The sequence below is a fragment of the Stegodyphus dumicola genome, chromosome X2 (assembly GCF_044657685.1).
Source record: "Stegodyphus dumicola isolate Sdum_Otavi_A_Nest chromosome X2, ASM4465768v1".
In the NCBI taxonomy this organism is placed as follows: Eukaryota; Metazoa; Arthropoda; class Arachnida; order Araneae; family Eresidae; genus Stegodyphus; species Stegodyphus dumicola.
The window spans coordinates 28,078,631-28,100,382 of record NC_140781.1 but is presented as its reverse complement, the minus strand read 5'-3'; the positions used below and the strand labels follow the sequence as shown (position 1 = coordinate 28,100,382).

The window sequence follows — 21,752 nt, the reverse complement described above, 5'->3', positions numbered from 1 at the left end:
TCTACCCCATTTTCTTTGGAAATAAGTAAATTACCTTCAAATTTTCAAATGGAATGCATTGAAATGCAAAGTGACATTCAACTGAAATAAAAATTTAAAAATGTTTCTTTACTGGAGTTTTATAAAGCTTACCTACCCCATGATAAATATCCTAATTTTCACAATCATGCTTTATTAATGTATTCAGCTTTTTGCACTATATTTGTGAACAATTATTTTCAAGAATGAACATCAAACATCTTGAAACGTCTTGGAACATTTCAAACATCTTGAAAATGCATTATGATTGCAACCTCCTCTATTGAAACCAATATCGATTTGCATGTTTAACAAAAGCAAATTCACCCATCTCATTAGTTTGAATTTTTCCATCTGTATGAAATCTAAACTAAATGAAACGAAACTTGTACAAATTAATTATAAATATGTACCTATACAATATCTAATTTAAATTGAAAAAATAATAATAGAAAGAAGTTAATTTATTTTAGTAAAATAATATAGCACTCATTTTTATTTTAACTTACAAAATATTATATATGTGGCCTCGCAAATTTTTTTTTTTTAAGCAATGCGGCTCCGCAAATATTTTTTCTTTGCAATGTGGCCCTCAAACAGTCATACTTTAGACACCCATGATGTTGATGATGTTCGTGGACATACTTTCTTATGTGAAATCGATTTCGTAACATCTTCCCTAACTCCCTTCGAAATTTGAATGATAAGTTTTGAAACACCCTGTATTTACAAACTCTCTGCCAATTTGAAGAGCAGTGTAAGTAGTACACTTATGGTTAAATACTCCTTTGAGCAACCAAGCTCTGTAGATGAATAGGGCAGGAGGAAAAAAATAGATATAAAAGCAGCTTTAAAATTTGAGAAATCTTAGAAATTGCGATTAGACAGTACTGCAATAGATACTTTCCTTTCAACATACATGTGACTTGAACATTAGATATCTTCCAGTTCTGCAGAATATAGCAATAATAATAATAAAAAAGAACTTGATTGAACCATTTATTCCAGCTCCAGCTGACAAAGTAGATGGGTCATTTGCGAAAGCTCTTAATTTACTAGTTTTAACATGGTTAGCAAGTTTTATTTAATTCTAACTGTTAGGTTCATTTCAAATCTTCTCTGAGTGACTTCTAGGATAATAATAATCTGCAGTAATTGTGATTAAGTACCATGACTACAGTTATGAAGCTTTATTTGCATGCATAACAATAAAATATTTTAGACGAGTAGTTCATGTTCCTGTTTTTATATAGGCCAACGTATTCTTTCCTGCTAATCAAAAACAGGTAGTGTTCTGTTATTGGGACTGCATTTGTCACCAAATATTTTGCTAATCTCGCCAAGAGACTGGTTCATGTGAAGTCAGCAATATTTAATTTTAAAAATACCTTTTAAAATTGGCAGCAAGAGCAGAAATTCTAAAGCTGTAACTCATTTGTTGTTGTATTTACCGCGGATACAAAATTTTGGGACTTAGATTAGATGAAACGGCTTCCATGCAATTTCTTCAGGAAGAGGAAATATTCATTGTGAAAGAAAATGCATGGGAAACCATAAAATGAAGCTCTAATTCATATAGAATTGAATGAAATGAGAATGTGAAGATGACATGTCAAGAAAAAAAGATTACATAAATTTGGTTTGCAGGATTGAGAATCAGTTTCTTATCAGCAAATTGTTTCATTTATGCATAGTGTTTAGAATTAACTTCCCTTGAATTTGATCAGTATCAAATTGATATGAATCAATGCAGTGTTGTTGCTTGGAACGGTTTAATAAGGGAAGCCTGTAACCATGCATTAATTTGTAATAAATGTAAACCATCAGTTATAATAGGCGGCACTGGTAATATTGTCAATGTCTGTTTTTGCAACTGCTTTGGTCATGTCCTTCCACCCCAGTGGGTATACAGGAAACTTGCAATGAAACAAAAGAATGTTTTTTTAGTTGCTGTGCCTAACTGCTGTGCCAGAAATTAGTTTAAAGTTAATGAAGAAAATGATCATCCTCGTTTGGACCTAAGTGAAGTGGCTAGCTGCATTTTTTTAAAAAAATTTTCCCATGCATAATGTGAATATGAGCATTTTCTCTTAGAAATTCTGGTACTTTTCCGTTTTACCGGCACAGGCAATAAAGTTGCCAATAATGGTACGACTGATACCAAATGGATTATCTTCACTGGTAACCTTTTATGCTTCATTTTCAAAACAAGTCACAGTCATTTCTTATCAGATTGATTGTTTCTTTCAGTACTGGCATACAATTACATAGAATTTTTACTAGATAGTTAAATTTTATGACCTAAGGCTATTTGGGGTAATTAAGTCAATTAGGATGCAATCACACCGCTCACCCGAAGGCGAAAATTATGCAAAGTCAAGGGTTAAATTCATCAATTCTAATGAGAATTCACTAGCAAAGTAAAGCACTGTGGTTTTGTATAATTTCTGAGTAAGCTATTCATACGAATTGAAATAATTCTTGCATTTAAACTTGTATTCCAAATTAAGATTTAACTTGAAGTTAATGTAGATAATTACTAAGAGAATAAGATTTCTGTAGCATAGTTTATATGAGGTGAGATCATTTGGGGTCACTTGATATGAACCGACGAATCAGAATGTTGAACCATGAAAGCATAGTAAATTCTTAAATTAATGTCTTTTTTACAAAATTTTAAATGATATTAAAATGTTTATGCCTTCAAAATAAAAAATTCTTAGAACTAACATTTATTAAAATTTTCTATGTGTATACTGTATGTTGTCGTCAATAAAGTCTATTTGACAAAACGGAAAAATACCAAAAGTCCTTCATAAAGGCATCCTTTTCCTTAGGCAGATAACCCTCATGTGCTTTGGTGTATTCAAATAATCTAACCCGTTTTCTGTTAAAAAACATCTGAGAATTGCACTAATTCAGCATTGTGCATATTAACCATTATATCACTACAGAGCTGTTCATGGACTACCACATTTGGTAATTTGGTGCACGATTGATAACTGACATCCAGTTAACAGAAATGTAATATTTTTTTGCTTGTTCTAAATTTGAAAAATTTCAAGCTGCTGTATGATTGTTACTTTTTAAATTTGATATAAAAGAACATTGAAAAAAGTACTACCTCTTCATTCTGAGAGTGAAGCAAAGAAACAGTAATTAATTGTAAATTAAAATTAATTTGTGAACGTTATAATTGAGCATTCAATCGTTTTGCATACTTCATTTCAACCACTTGAGCAACAGTCAACTTATGTTGATTGTGCTGTATGTGTGCAGAAAGATTTAATATTCAAGTTAGACATTTGAAATGAATTTTAGCTTATAATTATTTATTAGGCATTTTCTTTGTTTCTCTTTCAGAAAGTGATGATCTTTTTTTGATGACAATTCAAACAAATCTAAAATACATAAATAAAAATAATGAAGAGCAGCTGGAAAATTTTGATAATGAAAACATATATGAACATTTACAAGGAAATCTGATAATGTCCAAAGCCAATTTTAATGTAGTTTGGACATGTTGGCTGTTAGTGGTCAAAATATGAAAATTTGAATATTTGTAAACAAAATGTAACATTCCAAGTATGCAACTGTGTGTATGCGTGTGGTTACATATGACCTTTTAATGCATGTGAACTTATTTAATGAAGTGTATTCTGCCATATTTGGTGTATTTTCCCGTTACATTTATGAATACATAATCAGAAAGTACCAAAATTATTTCTGATTTAATCTAGAATGATTATTGATGAAAATGTAATATTGTTAATACGGCTGTGTGTGGTACAGTTAATATTATTTTTGTGTATTTTGGGTACTATTAATATTATTTTCTGTTTCCAAGGGTCGACACCGATTCGTAAAACTTTTATTGGCATATGGTTCCTCTTGGCAGCAGAGAAACTTTTTGGGACTTACTCCATTACATCTAGCTGCTGCTTATCCTTCTACTAAATGCTTATCTCTGATACTTAAATACGTAAAACGTGGAGAAACTGATATTCAAGATAGCAAAAAGGTAATTTTGAAAAATATTCTGTAGTTTTTCAGTGTGGACAAAATAATGCCAGATAATTTTGTTATTAGGCAAGCTTAATATAAAGTTATGTTGTATGCTGCAATTTGGTTTTCTCGATAACGTAACTGTGTGACATTCAGGCTGTTTATATATATATATATATATATTTTCACAGTGTTACTGAATTAACCCTCTTGGCAGCACCTTTTTTTTTTTATCTGCTTTGAAGTCATGCAACATTTAATCAGTATTTATTAGTTACATTACTAATTATATTAATTTGAGTAATTAGTTACATTTACTAATTTTGCCTCTGTTTTCATAACCTTCCATTCATTAGAATGATATCTAGGTTATTGAAGAAAATAAGAAAGCAGAATATTTTAAATAACAAATTAATATTGTACCAAGGGACAACATATCTCATGATGACATAACAATCCAAGACACTGGATATAGTGCTTTTTCAGGGGTCTACAATGTCCATTTTCCCTAAGGAAGAAAAGAAAATTTATGAAATACAGGATGATTCTGCACCCATAAGACATAGGCCTTTTTGGTCCTAAGTGGTAATCGGGTCCAGTCTCAAGACCAGATGATAAAAGTCTTTCTTCTTAGAGGGTTAATGAATTCGGAATTCTGTCTTTAACATTTTTTAAAGGCTTAAACTTTTTAAATCTCTTTATATTTATTTAGCAAAACTGGTATTTTTGCATAGTGTTTGTTCCTGTGAATTTTTAAGCTTAATACGAATGTGGTATGTTTTGGTTTTATGTAGTATGTTTTGGTTTTATGTGGTATGTGTATGTTTTTAATGTGGTATGTTTTGGAACAGTCATAAGTATATAGTATGGGTGCATGTAATATACAGGCTATCCCATAATGACAGACCACAATTTAAATAGATATAGCTGGAGTTGCAATAATAATTTTGAATGCAAACTGCAATAAATGCATATCTGATATACAGGAGTTTTGCACACTGCATTAAGTTTTTTAAATCATCCCTTCAGGTGGCCATCATTATGAGAACATTCTTGTGCTTTTGTCTTGATGCTGCAGTGGAGCATGCTGACTGGAATGGCTGTAATTTCCCTACTGATTTCTTTCTTTAGTGTGTGAGCTGTTCAGGTGTTGTGGCTTGAACTTATATAGAAATTTTAAATAATGGTTAATTTTTTTTTTTTTTTTGCTTGGTTTTTGGAATGGCAACAAAAAGATTGTTCAATTTTGTTGTTCTAAAAATTGTTTATGTTTTCTAAGAGCTTTAATAAAGATTATTTTCGAATTAAAAAACATGGACTAAAGTTATTTAAAGAAATGAAGTTCTAATTATAAAGATTAATTTGGAATCGGGAACCAATTATTGGCGACTTGGAATTTTGATTTTAAAGTGAATATGGCTGAAGACCTATAAAACTGTTGAAGATACTACACATGAACTGTGAAAGGTCAGTGTTAAAATTCCTCCCAAGTAGAGGCTCAGTGTAAGATAAATGGAATTGTTTTGGAGGAAACCAAATTTAACTACTTAGTATCACAGCTAGAACCCAAATATGTTGAGAACATCTGGGATATCGTAACAAATAATTCCGCTACTAAATATTCAGAATCCAAAACAAGTCTTCTGGATATATTTAAGGTAAGTGAAAAGTACTTGAATTAAAAAAACTTCTTACAGGAATCGATTTAGGCAACTTGAAACCAAGTCAATTATTACAAAACTTAAAATCTGTTGCAACATCGGATGTGTTCAAAAATTTAATCAAAACATTATTTTTGGAGAAATTGCCCAATTCCATGTGTAATATAATACTTGTTAGTGACGAAGAATTACCCTAAGTTGGTGATCATGGCTGATAAAATTTCAGACATGATGCTTTCTAATGAGATTTGTGGTGTATGAACAACTTTCAATCCCGCAGACGATCTTGCAGTATTTCTAGGAAAAGATTTAATCCTAAAGGAAATATTGTTTTTATTATTTCCATTTTGCTAACAAATGTCATCAGGATAAATGTACTCAGCCGTGCAGTTGGGCAACTAATAAGTCATCCAATCGGGGAAACGACAGTGCACAGTAGAGGAGGCGGCAAGCTCTACTGTCTATAATTTTCCAGAGTTTCGCCTATTTATCAGAGATAAAAAATTGGAAGTGCCTGTTTTAGTGGATAGTGGTGCGTACGTTAGCATTTTACCTGCATCAACACAAGAGAAACAATTCGCAGATTTCAAGTTGTATGCAGCGAATGGTAATGAAATTGAAACATATGGTATAAAAATGTTAATACTTAATTTGGGACTTAGGCATGAATTCCAATTTCCATTTATAGTGGCCAAAATTATTAACCTGAAATGATTTGAGAATTTATCTTAGAAATAAAATGGTGAATATGAATGCATTTTCCTTTATCAACGGATATGTATATATTTAATCACCCTGATATCAGGCTTGAATGGCTGAGGTAACATGTGTTTGTTTCGTTTCACAGTGTATTCATTATGCTCATCTGCATTTATAACATGATGTGTGTCTTGTCTTCACTTTTTACTTGATTTTTTTAGAAGCTGGTCAACGAATGACAAGCATAATGGTTAAAATCGGAAGACATTATTTCTGTGTGCATTTTGAACCCAGTCTCGTAATTACGTAGAGGAAGAGGGGTAGAATTTTTTATTTTATTATTTATTATATATTCTCATTTAAGATACACGTCTTATGTTTTGAAATCTTTAATTGTTGAAATTATTAAAGTTTTTCACTGAAATATCTGACAACTTGAAAACAAGTTCAATAAAAGCATTTAAAAACCTTTGAAAAGTTATTGCACATTTTATATGCAGTGTGTGTTTATAAACGCACATTGCTAACAGGAAATTGTATTTCATGCTTCATCATTAACCATTAAACCATTCTAAGCTAGCATCGGGAGATCAGGATAGTCACAAATGGAATCTATGTAATCTGTGACCATTATGTGATTAAGATAAATTTTATTCTCTTATTTTCTATTGGAAAGTTTGTTAGCAACGTAAATACATTATCAGAATCATGTCTTATAATATTGCTATGCTTTTGCGAGATTAGGGAAACCATGTACTGTTGGAGAAGAACTGATTCTATTAGCCATAAAGAAAATAATACAAACTTTGCCGGACAAATCACCAACCAAAATCATCAAAAATATTACTTTTTGTCATGATACTGCCTAAAAATTCAGTGAGATGTCAGAAAATGCTGAAAAATCTCCTTTGTAGCTTTTTAAAAACACGTTATTTTGGAAAGGAGTATAGAAATACACCTTTGCCAGGTAATGAAGCCTTATATCTTGTGTATGTGCGTTTCATAAAAGAACAGCAAATCTGCCTAAAGAATTTGCCCAAAATTTATAAACTAATAATAAAGGATAATTCTTATTTCATGTTATGAAAGGAGTTGTTGAACAGAATGTACTTCCTTTAAATAAAATATTGTCAGTTGCTGCTTTTACTGCTCTAGCAATAATTGGATGCTACAATGGTTTTACTGCACATTTGTAAACAGGGATACTAAATATATTTGCTATACACTGTGTGATTTAGAAGCAACGGTTAGCAGCAAAACATCGGATTGAATGCTCAGATAAATTTCTTCGTTTCATCATCAGAGTGGGAAATCAAATCAAATGTTAGTATTTGAATGACAAGCTGTTTAGACAACTCAGTATTGTAAATTATAAAAAATTTAATCGTGTACTTCTTCATACAAATTTGTTGGTTTGTCTGCAAAAGCAGGTACTAGTTTGTAGCAGATACTGGTCATAGCATTCCCAAGTTTAAAGTGTATAAAAGTCTGGAATGGATAGAGTTTAGTCCTTTTTTAAATCTGGCGACTATAGGAAAAAAAATGATGATCATGTGCTTGAATATTACCAACATATGAAAACTCTGGAACTGGACTTAAAAAATTCCAAATAAAAAATTTAAGTGTAAATTTTTGATTGGTTTTTGGATCCATTTTTCCTGTGTAATTTCAAAAGCATCTCAAAACTTTGAAAATTTATTAAAAGCAAATGGAGAGCTGAAATTTAAACTTGGGTCTGAATACCAACACTTGACACTGCAGAATGCCTGTACCTGAACTTATAGAATGTTGTAGAGAAATTTTTTGTAGTACTTCCTCTTTCTTGCTGAGCAAAATCCAGGTTCAGTGCAATGGCAGGTCTAATTAACTAATAAAAGAAATCAGCTGCAGATAATTCATCATTAATATCTGGGAATGTTGTTAACGGAAATTGAGCTGAATATTGACGAACTGGTAGTAGCTCATCAGGTTTACCCTTCTCATTGAACTTATTTTGTTACTAGTTTAATTTGTAGTCCTATCCTTTATGTAGTTTAGTTAAGTATGATTGCATATTTATTGTTAATTTCATTATTCTAAAAATAACCCAACCTCATCATTGTTTTCTGTTTCTTACACCTTTACATATTTAAAATAATGCAGATATGGTTTTTTGGGGCATTGGGCATTAGATGTTTTTAAAAGTGGTAGTAAACAGAAAAAAATTGAGAAACAATGTTGTAGATTGAAAAACTCACTTCCAAATAATTTTTAAATCTGTATTAAATTGGAGATAAAGTGACACCTTTGTTAGGCAAAAATCTAATTATGATTAGCTGCACAAGGCTATTGCAAACTTCCTGGTGCTACATGTTGGTTGCAACAGACCTTGCTGTTTATACTTGAATGCCCTTTGTAATTAAATTTATCTAATTATTTTATCTTAACTCTTATTTAATGTGAAAATTAACAAATCTGTGTAATGAAAAATGTTTAAACTAAAATGATTCCAGCATACTAGAATATGGGACCATTAGAGAGTCCCATATTCTAGTATGCTGGAATCAAATAATGTTGAATTTCAGTACCTTTCATATTCTACTGAGTTAAGTTCTGCAAAATATTAAGTAATCAAAATATATTGTTTAGAGAAACTGTATTTTTATACTGTTTTTCACTGTAAAGCTATCATTGATTGTGTAACATTTTTACAGAAAACTGCTTTACATTGGAGTGCAATTCGCTCAAATCCTGATCATATAAAACTTCTACTTGCTCACGTAGGTATTTTTCATATTATTCAACTGGAAACAAAATTGACTGTGTATTTCAGAATTTGCAATCCTGTAATACATCTAAAATTATGCCTATTTTAATTAATTTATTTATAATCTTTATGTGTAGGAAACAAATGCTTAATATTTTATTTCATGAAATTTTTGTTTGCTCCAAATGTTGTGAGTAACGAACTCTTTAAAGTAATGTTTAAGAATGATGCTGAATAATAATGCTTCTGATGATTCAAAATTGCTTATTCATGTATGTTTCATGTTCAAAATGTTCAAAATGTTTCCTTATAATAAATGAAAACTACTGAATTAATAAAATTTAAATTAGGCAAATTCCATTTCCTTATCTCTGATTTTCAAGTAATTTTTCTTATTAAATTTTATTTTATCTGATTTGTATGTATTCCTTATTGCATTTTATTGATCTTTGTTGTAGTAAATTTCATTTGACCTGAGTTGTCTTAATCTACTGTAGACATCTGTAGATTTTTATATAAAGATTCAAAGCAATGTTTAATCAGTAGATATTTGTGCTTTATTTTGTTTACCTCAATTATGGTACATTACTAAGTTTATCCAAATACATGCAATGTAAATTAATTATATTTTCATAGTATTTAAAAACACTTTGATAAGTAAAAGCTTTCCTTCACTATTTGGGGTTTTCAAAAATGGAATTAGCCATGTAACATAAAATTTAAATAACCAATTAAATACTATTAGAGTTGAGTTACAAATAGTTGAGTATCAGCATGCAATGAGAAAAACATCCTGGTTTTTAAAATTTCAAGGTTGACAGTTATGGCATAAGTAAGCTCTTATGCTCACTTGCCATGCTTTTAAGCACAATTCCAGGTTCTTTCAAATGGTAATGATGATCACTTAACCTAATCTGTCTACTCTTCAACAGCTGTCTGCGTATTCCTGTCAGTTGCAGTTTTTAGCACATCGCTATATATGGGGGGGGGAAGCAGCATGTCCAAAGCAGTTTGCACCTTTAAAACTAAGATTGCCGTATTGAAATTTCAGAACCATTGATGGTATTTGTGATACCTTCACTTCCTTCTCATTTTTTACAGCATTTGCTGTAGTATTGTCCATTTTATACTTGTAAAGGGAGCTGTCATAGTAATAAATTAGTGCCCATTTTCTCACAAGCCAGAAATTATCTGAATGAAAATGTCCTTGCACAGTGGTATTTACTCATAAATGTAAAGTAATTTTACTTTACATATGTTAGAACATCTTGACTTGAAAAATATAATAAATTTTACTAAATGTAATAAAATACAAATCTAATTTAAAATATCAAATGTTCACAAACAGAACAGATGAGCAATAGATACTGATTCTAGAGCAATTGATACTGATTTTTGAGTTCATTTATGATAAACTGTATTTTCATTGTCTTATTTTTCCAAATAAAATTCTGCAGTAATCCAAACTCATTGGCTATAAGATATTTTGTACATTGTTCATCTAAATACTTCTATCATTGTTTGCAACAATAATCACCTGTGTGATCAATCTTATGTGGACCTAAATCTGTTGATAATGAACTGGATGAAGCTGAGGCTTCTTCATGTATTTGAAAATAGTCTGTGATGTTGTTTTTGCTTTTTATTTTCATAATAGCATTTTGATCATTTTTGAGCAACTTATTTGCTCGCTCCCTCTTTTCTTCTTCATTTATCTGAACAGCTGCTCACTTCTTTCTGTTTCCAAAAATTTTTTCATTTACTCATTAAAATTTTTTTTATTAATTTCAGTGAAACAAAACTCACAAACTGTTAACCATTCACAACCTCGTCCAAAAATCAGCTGAGCCAGAGGCATTCACCAGATGATAATGGGCAGTAGTGGTGGTGCACAGCCACTTACTGTGCTTGAACACAGCATATGACATCATTAAAATGGCCATGATTTTAGCTAATTTTTATCACTTAACTGTGGCTGAACTGCAGTTCCAAATTCCAAAATTCTTTTTGTCTTTTATCATGTACACCTTGTCTATCAAACATGACATAAATCAACACTATGTTTTGTAAATGCAGAGACCTAAGCATTTTCGTCATATGCAGAAACATAATTTTCCATGGAAGAACTTAAGTCTATGTTAAAATACTAGCATTTATTTATAAGCAGGTGCGTTTTTCAGTGCTTCTTGTACCCATCAGTTATGAAGTGTGTAAGACTGATGGAATGTTGGTGGTTTGTTTGTTTTGTTCATCCTGGGTTTGATCTTGCCTAATGTGCATGCAAGTCTGTTTCTGTTTAAAGTCCACATAAAGGCATCTCTTACAAGAGAGGTAGTTACCATGTAATTTGCTATAATCACTTAACCAACCAATCACCTTCACTTACTTTTATATCAGTATCAGGATCTGATTATTTGAACCTATTCCTATCGACATCGTGAATCAATATAAATTTATTTTACATTAAAAATCTGGTTCTTGTACATTATGTTCTTCTCAAGCAGCATTTAGTGATATAATATTTTTAAATGAGTGTAGCAATAATCTTGCTTAGATTAGTTTCCAAGTCATTTATATCCATTCAATGATTTTTTTTTGCAGGCACTTTGTTTTTTAGAAGATATCAGAGAAAAATTGCATATTAATAGCCAAATTTCAGGTTCTTTAGCATCCAAGCTTTAAAAGTGTAAAGCTTTAAAAATTTAAGAAAAGTATTTTGTAAGATACTATCAATTCTAACAGGCCCATCTTTTTTAAAAGTGTTTTTTATGGGGGAAAATATTTTGCAGTGAAAAAATATGTTGTAATTATTAGCTTTTGTAAAAATAGGTGTAGACTTTCTTAAATACATTTAAGTATCCTTCCTTCAAGTTAAAGAATTATGTTTCTAATTGCAGTTTTCATTTGCAGTATTTTACAGGTAATTTTAGATATCTTCTTTTATTTTTTTTTAATGCAGAGTTCAAATTGTTTAATAAAGGTCATTTGAATTGTTATTTCTTGTTGCTGTTTATTGCATTGTATTAAAATTTCTTTCTTATCCTAAAAGTATATTAGGAACATGTTAAATTTAAATGTAGCTGGTCTTCACTTTTTTTTTAATAGGGTGCAAATATCTGCATACCTGATGAGCAAGGTAAAACTCCATTACATTGGGCCGCGATGAATTTACTTCCTCGAGCCCTTAATTGTGTCAAATTATTATTGGTATTTATAATTCCATACATTATTTTTTAAAGCTTTTACCTTATTTATTTCTGAAGTACTTTAGAAGTATTTAGAAGCATTATTTTGTATCACAGAATAATTTTATCTCTTTTGCATTTATTTGAAAATTCCACAGTGTTAAAAAAGTAAAAATCTCATTTCTGTAATTTTCTAAATGATCTGACTAACTTTAGAACTATGCAGTCAGGGTGTGTTCTGTATTCTGTTAAACTTTGGTTTCTTTTCTGTTTATGTTTGCAGTTATGGAATAATGTGTGAAGTAATTTAACACATAGTCATTGATATGAAATACACTGCTCAAGACAATAAGGAGGTATTATGAGTTTGGATATATACTGTGAATGAGGAAACGTTTTGTTAACTGATATATGATCGGTAGGTGTTGTAAGCTATGAGAGAAAAAATCACGTGCAGAGCAAGTATTAATAAAATTTGTTTCTTGTATTTTTTTTGGTTGAAAGATAAAAATACACATTTTGTACCTGTTGTAAAAATTTGTAAAAAGTATGATTTGATAAATTTTAATAAGGGATATGTTTTTTTTAACCAAAAGCAATGTTGCTCACCTGCGAGGCATTGAATCACTGTTGTCATTTGGGAAGGATTGGGGTATTGTCTTCCATTCTTGTAGAAAAGCAACGTTCAGCTGCCCAATTGTTTCTGGGGGTTGTCTGTAAACTCTAAACTTTATTATCCATATTTTATCATTACATAACTTTATCATCCATTATAATTATCCATACTTTCTGTGGAAATTTCTTAAAAAGTATGAGCTATGGGAAAACTGAATTTTACATAAAGAGCCAAGATGAAAACTATATACAAAACGGATCCATCCAATAACTAGCAAAATGCTTGTGACATATATTATGTGTTAAAAATATTACTGGTTTTGAAGAGTAACCAATCATAGTTCTACAAGTTTTTATTCTTAATCTTCCCAATCACAAATCCTGCAATCACCCTGTAGGTTATTCAGCTTCGTTCACTAAATTATAGCATGAAAAAACAGCATATTTTTCTAGTGAGTTTAAACTGGAAGTTTTTTGTTTGGGAATTACAATGTCTTAAAACAAAAGGCTGAATTTATCAAGACAGACATGTAAAAACTTATTGTGCAGGTACAAGTAGAAGTGAATGAGGTACCAGAATTTCACCATTGGCCATGTACTTATAATTCTGCTGCACTAACTGTGTAGTTCCGCTTGTTATTTTATTCAGACAATGCTAGTAATTTGTGGAAAGTTTAGACATGTACCATTATTTATCAAAATGCATCAACCAGCTATAATTTTCTAAGATTATTCATCTGTAGAAACTGAGTGTTAAATTTATATGCTTTCATTGTTGTCAGTGTAACTCCATGTGTTTAGTGCATGTAACTTTGTAATTCTGAATTTGGCTGCAAAAAAGGTGTTTTATGTTTATTAAATTTAACAATAGATTTGTCTTCATATTCATAGTTAGATATTTAAATGTAAACTTTGTAATTATTAGTGTTACAAAGAATAAAAACAGTGTTGTGTTATTACTTTGCATATTATTTAGTTTTCGCGTATTAGGAACATTGATTTACTGTGGTGTTTTGAAATTGATATCTGACACATGCGAGCTCTTGCATGTAGCTGCAAAGTAGCTACTGAAAAATTAACTGCAATAGTAATAGAGATATTAACATATAATTATTTAGAGAAAAGTTCAAAAAAGAAAGCATAACTTCAAGTCTGCTCGACAGTATGCAGAAAATTTTGAAATACTAAGTACAAGATAGCTTTCTCTTTTTACAGTCTGTAACAAGAATTCTGAAACAATGCTCTGATTTAATTTCTTTTTGGTGCTCAATGCGAAAATCAGGAGAACGGAGGAAAGAGATTGCAAACAGTTGAAACATGTTAAAATCGCCTGCTGCCAAAGTGTAGTTATTATTTTTGAAAAATAATTTGCCTTTGTGTATAATAATAAATATTAATTTGCAATAAGTTGCTCTTGATATACATAAACTGTGAAGAGAACTTATTGAACTTTTAATGCATTTGTTTGTTAGGTTTGTAAAACAATTTGTAATTTATGAAAAACACTCAGAAGTCAATCTGATGTCAATTCCATTTCAAAAGTGTAGTAAGCGAAATCAAGATTTACTGATTTTTTACTGAAACCAGTTTATATTTAAAAAATGCCACATTGAATGAAAGTGAAATAATTTTATTAAATTCAGTACAGGCTTTTTTGTAATTACATGTTTGTATATAAAAGATTAATTTCTGCTAAATGATCCATTTTAAAACTTATTAAAATTGCGGACATTCACTTGAGAACCAAAATTTCATTTCATGGTGAATACTTTCCCATTCATTATTGATGAAAATTTTTTTTATCAAGTAGAAATTTAGTTATCTATTGGATGGTTCATATGTTCTAGCTTTTTTTTTAAGTTTAGGTTTCCACGAAAGTAACAAGAAATGAGGAAAAAAAAAAAAAAAAAAAAAATCAATCAATAATGTATCCTCTGTTGTTTTTTACATCCTCTGTTGTTTTCCAACATTCAACAAGCTGTTCTGTGCCTTCACGGTAGAAATCACCTGGTTTCCAGGAATGGATGCAAATCCAAAGGCACCAAGTCAGGAGAATGTGGGGGGGGGGGTGGCAACACTTCCCACCCAAATGTTTGAATTCCTTCCTTGGTTCTGAGTGTGAAGGTGAGTGTTGTGTTGCAGAACAATGCTATGTCGCTGGTCAGGTCGTTTTTTCTCGATAGCATTAAGTTGTGCTGTAAAGTTCGTCATTTACTGTTTGGTTCTGATCAAGCAATTCATAGTAGGTTGTGCCTTCCCAGTCCTGCCATATGCACACTATCGTTTTTTTTTGCAGGTGAAAATCTTGTTTTGCTCACGTTGTTGCCCATTTGTCGGGGCTAAGCTATTCCATTCTTTGCACTTGCTTCATATTGACACACAGGCATCATTTTTCATTGCCAGTAACAATTTAATAGAGGAATCTCTGCTTGTGTCCATCAATTGACTGATGATGAGCAAGCAAACCGACAGATACCATAGCATGTTGATTTTTAATGTCGTTCTAAGTGTGGAACACATGCACCCAACTTTTGAACCTTTCCCTTGAGTACAGGTGACGCTGTATAGTACTGTGGGAGTATTCCATTATCTCTGCCAACCCTCTCGTCATTTGGCATTAGTCTTCATGAATAAACTGATTTAGTCATGCCTCATCGAACCGAATGGAGCATCTGGTGCAGTGTATGTCTTTGAGGTCAAAATTGCCATCTTTGAATCTCTTAGACCAATTTTGAGCTATCCTAAGAAGCATTGCTTTGTTGCCATACATTTCACAAATCTCTAGAGCAGCTTCTGTGGCTTTGGCACCTTGATAAAACGTGAAAAGCAGGTGTTGAAAATGCTCTTTTTTTGTTAACCTGACACTCCATTTTAATGACTTAAAAATAACACATTATATCAACATTAAAAAATTAAATGCACTATTTTATAGAGCACATAATTCTCTATCAAATAACATAAAACACATTTTCAAAACATTTTATTTTTCATGCAAAATTAACTTAAAAAGCAAAATTAACTTTCATTTAAAAGAAAAATACAGGACTTGTGGGCCAACCGAATATGTAGTAAGCTGATAATTTAAAAGAAGTTGCAGATTTATGCATTGATAGCACAGGGACAAATGACAAAATTAAAAGTTTGATAAGTTCATTAAGTACAAAGCATTTCCTATTTTGATGCTCGTAACTTTAATATTATCTTATTCCAATGCAAGCTATGAAAGCATTTTTGTAGTCATCAAAAAATTAAGATGTTAAGCATGCTATTCATAAATCTCTTCATTCATAATTTATAAATAAATTGTAAGTATTTTTGATGATGATTATATATATATATATTTCTTATCTCAATCTAGAATTTAATATTTCATTTTCTTTTTCTGTAGCAATCAGAATCCAAAAACCTCATAAAAATGCATGGTTTATGGGTTCTGAATTCCCCTATGATTATTTGTGATTTAAAATATTTGCTGTAATAATATATTAAAAGATTTAGGGATACTTTTACTTAAGTAGTAACATGAAAATTTCTAATTAAGTTTGCATATAATTTACAAAAAGTATTTTAGTAATTATATTTTAATTGCTATGGATTTTGAATTAAATGTTGACCAGCTAATTAAAAAATATACTTTACATTAACATACTTACATACTGACAGGTGACTGGTTTTGCTGTAGGTTGAAGTCCTTGTAAGTGATCAACAGTTTTTCTCCGTAGGATGTCCGAAGTTTGTTCAGAGTTTCTTTGTTGAAAAGGAAGTCGTCCACTAGCCAAGCGTAATGTAACCTGTCGTAACTATGTATAAAACTTAATTCATCTCCAATAACTGCAGTGTAAAGGACCACAAAATTTTTTAGGTTTCTTCTAGCCATTAGTTAAATACTGGTCCTTATTTTGTGTTGCATGCATGTTCCTTTCTGCTTGTCTTTGTGTAATATTTCCATGTTCCAAAGAACAGTTTCACAATCTGCAAATGACACTTTGGGGGAAATTCAAAGACTTTGCTATAACAGGTTGCATTTGGTTGTAGGAACTGTAACAGTTTGCTAGATGACCATTAGTCTTTCAGGCTGCTGTTTCAGCTAAGTCATGTTGTTGAGACATTTTATTCAGTGCTATGAAGCAATCAACAAAAGACAGTCACAGCTAACTGGTATACCACTAAGTGTCTTCAGAAATTCTTCAAGAACTGAATGTTGGAGGATTCATTCTCCACCATGGCATTGCAGCCTCTCATTCAGCAAGATTAATAGTTGAGTTTCTTGAACAAAAATACATCAAAATTATAGAACATCCACCTTATTCACTCAATCTAGCAATGTGTGATTTTTGGCTAATTTTTAATCTAAAAAGGAACTGTGGACATAATTTTCATCCCAAAGATAAGGCTATAAATTCATTTATTTCATCGATTCAAAGAAATGAATGGCTTGAGGCATTTAATCTCAGGAAAATTCTGTGAGACTACTTTGACCACACCTAAAATTTCATAGTTTTAAAAATCTCTGTGTATCTCAATCTCAGAGTGACCCTCTTACATAATCTTTGATGTCATATATAACATATGCACATTCTAAAGGTTGAAAACAGGGTAATTATCCTTCATTTTTATTAAAACACAGTCGATTATATGGTTGTTTCTTACCAAATTCACAATATGTTGTAATTGTTTTGAATTGCATGTATGAGGATGGATCTCTTTGACTTAACATAAAGTCAGGGAAATCATAGTTTTTTAAGTGAGGATGCTATTGTGTAAGTAGATTTTTACTGGAATCCTGGAGGTCTTTGGTAAGAGGGAACAAAAGCAATTTTTGAAATTATATGATAGCTATGTCCTTAACTGTTCTTTGAGCTATAGTTAATGTTACAGAGAATAAGTTTTTATGCTTAACAAAAGTATTTTGAACAGTGTTGTCACTTCTTGCTTTTAGATTGCTGAATTTGTTAAATAAAAATTTGTTAAATTTGTACGAAATATGAAACAAAAAGAAATACCGAATTCAGGCTTTAAGGTACCTATGTTCAGGTAGAGGATGGTGTGTATTAAATATTTAGTGGCTCTTACATACACACATACAGACTGTTCATTGTTTATTTTTTTTAAATATTATATCACATCATTTGATGGCAACAATATGAAAAGTGATTCAGACATAAAAGTGATATGGACAAAAAGTACATTTTGAGACTAATAACAGCTCTGATGTGAAAAAGATAGTCTACAAAATATTGTTTATGGAGGTTAGAACAGGGGTTCCAACCCTATGCCCATGGGCCCCACAGCACCCTCCGATCGTTCAACTCATGCCCGCTGTGCGATCACCATAAAAATGTTTTACTTTTGAATAAAATTCTATGTGAAAGCTTTCTCATTTTTAATGAAATAGAAATTGCGTCCAACACAGATACCAGCACAAAAGAAATGCGACCAATCTCTTTTTTTTTTATGTGCATGTATTATTAACTCTATCAAACTGTAAATTCAGCTTGAAAAAGTAAATGATGCCCACCGTCCAACAGATATTTTAGAATATGCTCTTAAGGACAAAAAAGTTGAGGACCCCTGGGTTAGAAGAGCTCCTTTGCAACATGTTAACAAGGTTCTTCTTGAGGTTTAGGAACTAGGAGATTGTTGCAAATGCCAGTATGAGGTTTTATGATAAACAGCGAAGTGGGAAAACACATGCAAACAAGCTAGAAGGTGAGACCTCTGGCAGTGAAGAGTAAAACAATCTCTACTAATAAAATAAACTCTCCGTAAGAAGGTGGAAAATAACACCAACAGGACCAAAAGGGCTAAGTGTCTCATGTTTAATAAATGAATTGTTTTATACAAATTGCCCAATTGTTTTATACAAATTGACGATCATAGCAACAAACAAGTTAAACTGTTTTGTCATGTATGTATATATGTTTTGATACTGCATAGACATTTCTTAATTAAATTAATTTTAAAAGCAATTTTAGCCTTGTCTGTTTTATTTGAATATGCTAAATAAATCATTACCAAGGAGTAGATGAAAACAAGGAAATGAGTCATGCAAATATACAGACATGTTATTTACAGATTTCAAAATGTTGTACAACGTATCAGGACTAGTTTGAGCTTTGTCAGGCCCGATGTTAAGCTTTTTTTTTTCACCCATTGCAAACTCTGTAACTGCCAAATTCTGCCACCCAATTTCTTCACCAATAAGTTTTGCAACCCTTAAATCCTGTTGTCAGGTGCAGTTGCACTAGTTGCACTGTTGCTGGCCCTGAAACTTGTTCCTTTTGCCATTGCCTCCTGGAAGAAAAAAAAAAAAAAGGGAGGGGGGGACAGAGCAGTTTCATGTTTAATAAGAGTTTATATTTTAGTGGTTAAAACTAACATTGCAAAAGTATATATTCAGGTATAGTGACTTGTAGTTATTATGATATATAGTTTATTATAATGTTGTTATACATAATAGACATTTAGTGTATTATGATTATACTTCTTCAGAGGTGATAAATTAAGCCCGCTGCGGTAACAAACTTTGATATGAGAACTTTAAAATAAGTTACTTTAGACAGTACTATCTTCTGAAAGCGTGTTTAACAGTGAATCTCAAACTAGTAGAGAAATTTTAACTCTGAGTATTGTGTTGAAAGAAACATTCTAATGAAGGAAGTAAAAAAAAAAAAAAAAAAAAAAAAAAAATTAGAAATGTTTTTATATTTAATATTAATTCATAAAAATGTTCAGTAAGTTTCATGGCATTAAAATACAGCTTTTAAATTTTTTAACTGGCATATTGTTCCAGAATGACAGTATGATTTGAATTAAACCCTTGAGTGGCATGCCTACCTTTAACTTGTCATGAGATTTTTTGTCATTTGTTATATATTACTTTATTATTTAAACTATGTTGTTTTCTTATTTACTTTAGTTATCCAAATATTATTTTAATGAGTGAAAGCTTGTGAAAATGGAGACTAAAATTATTAAGTACATAAATTTAGGTATAAATTCTGTTTAAATACAGTTCTTCATAAAGAGATCTAAAATGCTGGCTATTTGGAGCCTATAATATTCATGTTACATGAGTTTACTGTCATTAAAGAGACAGCTTTGATTGAGTGACCAGAACTGGGGAAAAAAAAAAAAAAGTGATATATTTTGTTAAAATTGTATATTTATTTTTCTTCCTTAAGAGGAAGAAAGAGAACAGCTTCTTGCTCGATATCTGTGAATGATCGACTGCTTTGTTACTGACTCAGACTGCTTGCTTATTGCTGAGCCTGAATCTGCATGTTATGAAACTGAGAACAACCAAAATAGCCAAAGTTTGAAACATTAGTTCATAGCATCATCTGAATGATGCCAGGTGTTGGGATTTAGCTGGGCATTTTGGAAGTCACCAGTCACAGTCAGAAGTAATCCAAATCTTAAATATTAGTAATTGGGTATTCTCACAACAGATGACCCCAAGGCCATATATGTAACAGCAGGTGATCTCTGCTGTTTTTTGTCTTTAGTTATGAGCGTAAATTATAATTTGGCTTTGCTTATATCAAGACTAATGACATTTTCTTAACACCTTTGCCCCTCCTGCAAAATCCTGTATGAAAGAGGAATAACACCTGCAGATGTTGCCCCTTCACCTTGCTGAATTGTGGTGGCAATCTGTAAACAATAGGGACAAATTTTTGCCCATGTTTTTGAAAACAGACACCAAAACAGTCTTTGTGTTAAATGAAGAGGAGGGATGACTATCAATCCGTTTATAGTAGTAAATTGATGACTGTTTAGAAATGTGAAATGACTGGTTCTGTTAAGAGACACCAAATAGGATCAATTGAGCTGCTTTTTTATTTTGTTTAAAGTACTAAGATGACCATCAAGGTTTATGATAGGTCCTCCTCAGCATCACATCAATATATTCTGTTGCTAATATTGTCTAATTTAACATAATAATCTGATAAATAAATCTTCTGGTAATGTAATAAAAATATGTATGATTTCTTTGCATTTATTTATTTGTGTAATGCTGCTTTCTGTGTGGTTTAGTATGATAAATATTACCAGCTTCTTTGATTATGAATATGGTTCATGGACATTAGTCGCCAGACATGTGGTAGGTCATATGTTACAAGAATACAAGTAACTGGTCCATTATTTGCTTCTTGTGGAACCAATAAATGAGCATCCAAGGGTTACATTGTAGAGACATTAGGTATTTTTTTGAAAGCTGAAAGAGGAAACATTAGCAAACACCTTCACCAGGAATCGAAGCACAGACCTCTGGAATACCGGCTCAGCATGCAGAACCACTACACCACGAAGGACGTTAGGAAAGTGGGAGAAATACCTTATATACTCCCCTTTTTAAAGGGCGACTGGGGTTTTAGGAGACCTAGTCACCAAATCCTTGGTGCGGAGAATCATCATCCACAACCCTTTTAGTTCGGGCAGCACTGTAGAGACATTAGGTATTTTTTTGAAAGCTGGAAAGGTGAAACATTAGCAAATGCCTTCGCCGGGAATCGAACCACGGACCTGTGGAATGCCGGCCCAGCGTGCAGAACCACGAAGGATGCTAGGAAAGTGGGAGAAATACCTTATAACATTTGCTCAGGATAACTGCTTTCTTTGTGTGCAAGTATGATGCCATAGGTCAGTGTCTGCAGATCAATAACCTGATGTTGCAGCATTGGCAAGAAAAGTATTACAGTACAAGGTCTGAAATTTGGACGTCAGCTATCCGGAATTTTCTATAATCCGGATCTCTGGATCACCAGCAACTTATTTATTTTCTTAGAAAATTTTTTTATGCTTTTCACTTGCCCATTT

At 31.5% G+C, this 21,752-nt stretch overlaps 1 protein-coding gene across 4 annotated transcripts in view; it reads left to right on the top strand.

Annotated features, from left to right (window-relative positions):
* The window catches only part of LOC118191507 (uncharacterized), a 114,495-nt gene that overhangs the window by 19,810 nt on the left and 72,933 nt on the right, over nt 1–21,752 (top strand). For 3 of the 4 annotated variants that reach the window (XM_035362314.2, XM_035362313.2, XM_035362315.2), the window contains exons 3-5: nt 3,866–4,039; nt 9,077–9,142; nt 12,235–12,336. In XM_035362314.2, coding sequence (XP_035218205.1) covers nt 3,866–4,039; nt 9,077–9,142; nt 12,235–12,336 — 342 coding nt within the window. Of the gene's footprint in view, nt 1–3,865; nt 4,040–5,052; nt 5,126–9,076; nt 9,143–12,234; nt 12,337–21,752 lie in introns of those variants that run through there. The other variant, XM_035362317.2, reaches the window with a different exon arrangement.